This window comes from Nothoprocta perdicaria, unplaced genomic scaffold, assembly GCF_003342845.1.
Source record: "Nothoprocta perdicaria isolate Ctin4 unplaced genomic scaffold, notPer1 scaffold_185, whole genome shotgun sequence".
Classification (NCBI taxonomy): Eukaryota; Metazoa; Chordata; class Aves; order Tinamiformes; family Tinamidae; genus Nothoprocta; species Nothoprocta perdicaria.
In genome coordinates, this window is record NW_020455038.1 from 971885 (window position 1) to 979251 (window position 7367).

General features: G+C 46.9%; 1 protein-coding gene across 2 annotated transcripts in view; it reads right to left on the bottom strand.

The window, feature by feature from the left end:
• The window catches only part of KIAA1671 (KIAA1671 ortholog), a 44517-nt gene extending 40320 nt beyond the window's left edge, over positions 1–4197 (bottom strand). For both annotated transcript variants that reach the window (XM_026036681.1, XM_026036680.1), the window contains exons 1-3: positions 4087–4197; positions 2056–3712; positions 451–538 (exon numbers count right to left, since the gene is read on the bottom strand). In XM_026036681.1, the coding sequence (XP_025892466.1) occupies positions 451–538; positions 2056–3659 (1692 nt within the window). In that variant the 5' untranslated portion in view covers positions 3660–3712; positions 4087–4197. The remainder of the gene's footprint in view (positions 1–450; positions 539–2055; positions 3713–4086) is intronic.
• Between the last annotated feature and the right edge of the window lie 3170 nt (positions 4198–7367).

The following is a 7367-nucleotide window of genomic DNA, read 5'->3' on the forward strand; positions in this document are numbered from 1 at the left end:
GTTAAGTGGCTTGTCTGTGGAGATGGACATGAAACATGGAGCATGCACTCAGCATTGGGCTGTGCCTGGGATGTGCAGCGCCCTGCGCTGCTGCTGTGCTTGCAGAAGGAAGGACAAGCACGGCCAGACCCACAGCAGCCACTCTATTCACTACGGGGCTTCATATGTTAGAAGTTGCATTAAACATCACACATAACTGCATTTTTGTCTGTACTGCTGCATGCATTTAACAGCAACTTTCTAAAGACTGGGTGCAGAGACAATACTTTAATTAGTGTGTCCTAAAGATAGAGTTATCCAAGTAAACCTATTAGGATTATGTCATTTTTAATACTCTCAATACCCATTTAAAGTCACTGATTGACAGAGACACATAGGACAGAGTATAGCACTACATACACTCAACATAAAAACCTATTTGGGGATTATAGACTGATGCCATTTTCTTACTTTTTCTTGCATTTCAGTGGTAGAGTCATTTCTTATCTCAGCAGGTTTCTCTGGCTTGACTTCACTGCTTGATGTTGGACTTGAAAACCTAAGACAAAAATTCCTGTTACTTCTTTTAGTTCCAGTTAGTTGACAATTATGCCTCATCCCAAAGCAGACTGAAGATATATTATTCCATCCATTACTGCATCAAGACCAAAGCACTGCTGTTTCATGAAAAAAATGTCATTTAATTTACTTGGATAATGCATAAATTTAGAACCATAATATGGTAAAATAGTAATAATATTAAAAAGAGATACTCCCATCTCTCAGCTTCATTTCCTCTCTTTATTCCCATCACAAGGTCGAAGGACCAAGGTTTGCTGAAGGTTATTTTTCCTCTGTCTCTAGAGTAGATCCTTTTCTGCAAGCGTCAGCTGTGTTCAATATGGGAAATACACTTGTGTTACAGCGCCAGAAAGTGTTACCCCCTGCCCCAAACTCTAATGGCTTTGAATAATCATTTGTACAACTTCATGCTGGCAGAATACATTATTTTTGATATAGAGAGATATTCAAGGTATCTAACAATCACCAGGCCTCATGTTGCTCTAACATTGCTCCAAACCATCGGAAAGGACCTGGGGACGCAGAGGCTGCACGACTCTGACCCTCGGCACCGCAGCAGCTTTCTGCAACGCCTTTGTGTCTAATCACACACCATCAGCTTCCAGTATCTGCCAGATATCCAGTATCTTTTCAGTTCGGAAACCAGGCAATTCCAGGTTCAAAGGAGAAAGAAAAGCCACTCCCGAAAGCAGGAACCTCCCTGGTTTACAAGCTAGGCCTAGCAGGACAGGCACAGCTCAAGGACAAAGCCTGCCCCAAAGCAGCATTAATGCCACCTAACCCGTGCGACTCCTCCCCAGGCCACCTGGCTTTATTATATTAATTAGCACTGCATATGGGGGCACAGGACAGCACGTGCGTACTCAACGTTAAAAGCAATGTTGGATTTTTAAGCCTTGTTCTATTAAGAAATTACGCTTTCCTGCCACCTTGCCACACCATGGGAAGAATGTCACAGATATTTCCATTTCATATCAGGGCTTAAAGAAGATCCCTGTGCAGCTGATATTCTCTACCACGGTCAAAAACATTTCCGCCCCTGCTGTGCCAAATACAATCTAATTCAGAAGTATCCTGAGGAGAGTTGTGTGAGCGTACGGGGATGGACATCCAAAACAGCCCAGAAAAACAAGGCATCTCTCAGCTTATTTTTTGCCTTCTACAAATACACAAGAATGCAGACTGGAGAGACCTGGAGATTTCAAAATACAAGGAACTTTTATAATAGCTATATAGGTACAATAACATGTAAGGGTCATGTTACTGACAGCACATTTTTTTCAGCTGTGAAGATCAATTTTAATCTTTTTTTTTTGGCGGGGGGGGGGGCAAAGGATAAGATTGGAGAGAGGACTTTTTTTTTAACCCTCAAATGCATTAAAGAATAATTAAACAGAACGGAACCAAAATATGCAGGCATCTTACTGAAAGAGCAAGTTCTAGTGAATAAAATTAAGTTTTCAGGGGATTAAGTGCAACTTTTCTGGAACCTACATCTTTGTGAGGTCTGCAGAAAGCGGCCGGGACTGGGGCGACCTGCGCAGAGGTGCTGGTTTCACATCCGCGCTCTCTGTTGTGAGCTCTTTGATTCTCTGCTGGATGGTCACGTAGCCGTTCTCCCTCTCGCCAGGTGAGGGGAGAGGCTCTGTATCCACTGGAGCACTCGGACTTTCTGAAGCAAACAGACTAATGTGTTTTTTAACACTGCCCCTTTTGATACTGTTCTCCTTCTCCGAGGGAGCTGCAGGGCTCTCCCGAGTTAGAAGCACACAAGTTTCCTTTAGATCCGATCTTTTTGCCTCCTTATTAGCTCTGCTGTCACCACTAGCGTCAGAGCATCTTTCAGAGCCACGCGAGGTAGCAGCTACTTCTGGTTTGCTCTCGCTTGGTTCACTTTTACATTTCTGCTGCGATTCCCACAGGTACTTCCCATCGTTCAGGACACCAATGTCATGACTACTGCGCTTCAAGCTTGTTTTAGACGAGCTGTCTGTCTTGAACTCCTTGTCTTCATTTTTTGGCCCCATTTCAGACTGCTCACGACAGCTCACATCAGTGAAATAAGTTAAGGACATGTTCTCCTTGCTCTCATGGGATGAGCAGGTCTTTTTGCAGGGAGAGAGATCCTTATGCTCAAACTTAGCCGTCAGATCCATGGACAAAGGCCTGGGTTTTCTAGCCCAGGATTTCTCTGTGGGAGATTTTTCCTCCACAGATTCCACCGGCTGATGCTTCTGATCTCTTAGTGATTCTAGAAAAGCAGCAGACACTGGTCTAGGTTTTAGCCTTTGCTGCACATCAGAAAAGCCGCCTCTACTGCTGACGTTGTTTGTGTCATCACTGGTTTTCTCCCCTGTAACATCTTCATAAGCATCTTTCTTTTCACGAGTTTTGAGGGAGTTCCAAGAGACAGGTCTAGGATTGGGAGAGAGTGATATCTGCCTGTGAATGGATCCTTCAGTCTTCCTGGTGGCCTCAGACGGCTGAGAAGGTTTCTCAAGCTTTGTGTTAAACTGAAGCTCTTTTGTTTGCAGGGTGCCAAATACTCTGTGGTCATCAGCAGCCCTTTTGCCTTGGGCCACGCTGACCTTTGACTGCTCCGTGCCAGCTGTCTCGAAAAGGATAACAGTGTTAGCGCTGGGACCCGTGTAGAAAGTCATATTCGTGACCACTTCGCTGGTAGCCTTATGTTCACTTTCAATTACTTTATGCTCTACTAATGGAGGGACACTGCCACTTAATCCCTTAGCGGGCGATGTTTCCTCAGCAGCCTTTCTAATAAGATTACTTGGTTTGAAAGCCGTAACAGGTGGTTTTACATTTGCAAAAGTATCCGAAGACTTCTCTTTCGAAAAGGGCTTTGGGAAGAGCCTTGGCCTCGATCCGAGCGTCGGCATGGTTGCAGACCTCAGCGTGCTCGTGAATTTGTTCTTCTCCTCCAGGGCGCGTGGTGCCGAAGGCTCGTGTGCCTTGTTGCTCGCATCGGAAAGCACGCTCACGTACACCCGCTGCGGCTTATCCTCCTTCGTGATCTCCTTCAGGTCAGGCACCGCCGTCAGAGACGCCAGAGCAGAACTGATTTCCACTTTTGTTGCCATAGTTGTAATTACACATTCAACAGAATCGGAAAAACCCAACAAGGAAGAAAAATCTACAAAAAAAGACCAAAAGAAGTTTTGATGTAGAGTCAGCATGAACATCAAATTAACTAATTTTAATTCAAAAGGATGCTACATTTACATTCTGGCATATTTAAGATATGCTGTTTACAGCACATCACAAAAAGGAAGTAGTGTTCCCAATGTTAAAGCAAAAACCACAGCTCCCTTTTATCATATCAATAGCTATTGATACACACTGAGCATATATTTTCATACAAATAGAAAGACAAAAAAAAGAACAGAGCGTCTGGATATGTTATTTGTTAATTTTTAGTCAGAGCCTACAATTAAACCATGTGAGCAGTTTAATTTGTAATTGTAATGTGGATTCCACAGCGCTGCAGCAAGCTTCGCTCCCACTTACCATAATTTGCACGTTGTGCTGCAGCCGGGCAGGACGAGCCAAGTCGCTTCTCATAGCGAGAGCCGCCGTTGCCAGATCACATCAGGAACCAAGGAAAGCGTCGGGCACCGGGCCCTCCTGCAAGGAAGCAGAGGCCATTCAGATCCAGGGATAGCACCACCTAGAGCTACACAGGATTCTCACAGAATTAAAAAAACCCTCACTATTTGAAGGAAATAATCTGGCTCACGCTTTAAAATATAAAGTTACCGGATTATAAATGTACAAGGTAGAAGGATATCTAGTTTTCAGACCCTCTGATCACGAAAAAATTATCATCTGATGCCCGAAGGAAGCAACACTGCAGCAGGTGTAAATATTTTGCCTAGCACAGGAACTAGGCGCTAAGTTTGCACACATCTGCACGCACGCCACAGGATGCTGCTTGAAAATTCAAATGCTGTCAATCAACAATTAAACCCTGAGCTCTGCCTTACTCTAATCTCAATTACTTTAATTTACTTTCTGCTGTAAGTCTCCTTTTTGGGACAACACTATGTGAAGCGGCTCCTGAAAAGCTGCCCTTCTCCAAACGGCTGATTTTCAATCTAAGCGATTTTTTATCATGACAAAATAAGATTTCCAATAAGATTTCCAAGATTTCCAATTTCCAATCTCTTGCCCAAGGCAGGACCTTAATTTAGACTTTATGCATTTGCTGCAGAGATGAGGGCAAACAGCAAAGAGCAGAATTTCAGCAACAAGTAGCCGGGATATTTTCATTAATTTTCCCCAATGAAACGACGTTTTAGCTGTGCGGCAGGTGCAGACGGACAGGCCTGGCTGAGGGCGCTGTTTGCCGGGCAGGCTGCGCGGCCGCCCCGCTGCCCCTGCGGCCGTCCCTGCGCCGCGCCACACGCGTCTCGCCCGGGCCGTTTTGACAGCCCTAAACACAGATATTAACAGATTCCTCAACAGGGATCCTTCTCCCACGTGAGGACCTAAACCGTTTTCTCAACAGACTATTGCACCGCGTTACACCCGTTAGCCCTGGAGCCACCTGGAGCATCAGGACCCTCCGCCGAGGCTCCCCGTGCGCCGGCCGGTCCCTCCTCGTGGCCACAGCCTCTTCCTTCCAGTCGCTATTGGGATCCCTCGGCTCACCCAGCTGCTCCTCAATGCATCTCAATGACAGCTTCCTCCTGCTCCCACTCCTTGTTCCCAGGAACACGAGTGGAGCCGATGTATGTGCCCCCTCATTCCACAGGGAACAGGATTTTGTGAGGAGCCGAGAGGAGAGCAGGAACACACTCAGAAACAAGGACAGCACCAACACAAACCCTTCCAAACCAGAAGTGAGATGTTGCTGGCCCAGTGCTGGCTTTCAGGACTCGAGTAGGGGTGTTTTTGTATCATGTTGTCGCTGCTTTTCTTCGCAAGGAAAGAGGAAGAGCCTCCAGGCCGGAGCTCCACATGGCACGCGAGCCGGCGAGCGCCCGCGTAATCCCCGCCGTCGGCATGGCTCCGATCTCCAGCCTGCACCATTTATCTGCTCTGATTATATCTGCTCCCGACTTCTGTTATGCTACCTGCCACGTCTACATTATCCCATTTTTCAGCTTAATCTAGTCAGTTTTCCAGATTTTCAGGTCTTATTACTCAAATACCCTCAGACCTGGCTCAATCCTGGGAAAGATATGGAAAATAAGAACAAAACATTTTGCAGGGCGGAAATCACGGACTCTTTCAAGATAACAAAGCTACTGGGACAGCAAAAACCCGAGCAAGGGATAAGGAGGAAACATCTCCACTGCTGCCCGCAGCCCTGGCTCACAGGCACCCAAGCTCTACGTGTTGCACGCACCTTGGCTCGGATGAACCCGCTTGTCTCCAGGAAAATACTAACTCCTGAGCTGTCAATGTGAAATATTACCTGCAAACAAGGCTGGCTGCGAGGCTGTCATCTACCTAATGGCAGGTCCCCCGCGAGCTGCAGCTCCCGCCCGTCCTCCTCTTCGCCGCGCCGACACGGCCACTTACTCGCATCGCTAGTGATTCATTTCAGACCATCAGGGCAACAGCAGCAACAACCTGCAGGTCATTTTTCCACCATGAATCACATGATTATTGCCACCTCCCTCGCTCATCAACAGGAATGTTTCAAACGATGCACAGCAACCCTGTTTATAATTGGGCCCTGAATCCCAAAGCAGATAAAGAAATTCGGCTGTATTTTGTAAGAACCAAAAGCATGAAAATTCCACAGAACACGTCCGCTATAAGGAAACAAGAGATCTTTTCCCTTTTATAAGGCTGAAAGCAACAATAACAACAAAAACAATGGCTCCAATCACCATCCATGCACATCTGCATCCGTTGGCAGGACAAACAGCCTGGCAGAAAAGGCGCGAACGGCTCCGCGCTGCCCCTCGCTTGGCACGTGCAGCTCTGCAGCCGTCCTGCAGAACCGCTGCCCTGCCCCGTGACCTCGTGAGCGGCCTCGGCGAACGCGCGGGGACCCCGCGGCACCCCCGTGAACACACGAGGTCCCCATGGACACCCCCACACAGTCAGCAACACTCTGTTTTCCCCGGTACAGCCAGACACGAAAGCTGCTGGAAGCAGATGCAACCCCTTGCACGCCACACAGACCCAAATTAACCCTAGACTCATGCCATGGCTCCTGCAAGAGGCATCTCCCATCAGTTACTATCACACGGTCTCAGAAGCACCGCGTTATTTCCTTTTTTCCCCCCCATTGACTTCACATATTGCAGCCATAAAGCGCCGGGCGATTCACGGCGGTTACCTTAAGCAAGGGCTCTGCCGCCGCGCGGTCTGTGGAGCGTTGCCGAGGGATCTGCTCTGTCAACTCCTATTTATTCCATTCACTTGCTCAGGGAATGGCAACGAAAGCAGAGCTGGGCAGCGAGTGGGTGTGTGAATATGGTCAGGCCTGCAAGACTGGCTGCAACACAGGCAAAACAAGGCTAAGAAATAAAAGCCTGCCTGAGAAATCCAACCAAGCAAAGCCGGCATAATTCAGCAAATAGAGGCTTTTTCTATTCCTGGATTTAAGACTGATTCATGGTATTACTGATGCCATTCACTGAAATTGGATACATGAGGTATATTTAAGTGGACATACGGAGGCTCAAGTCTTTTTTTTCTGGTAAGACTGAAAGAAGGAAATACAGGCTGTGATTTTTAACCATATCCCTGGGTAAAGTCATTCACAAAGCAAGAAAAAGCAGTAAAATACTGCAGTAAAATCCTCTTGTAGCAGATACACAGCAAGTCTG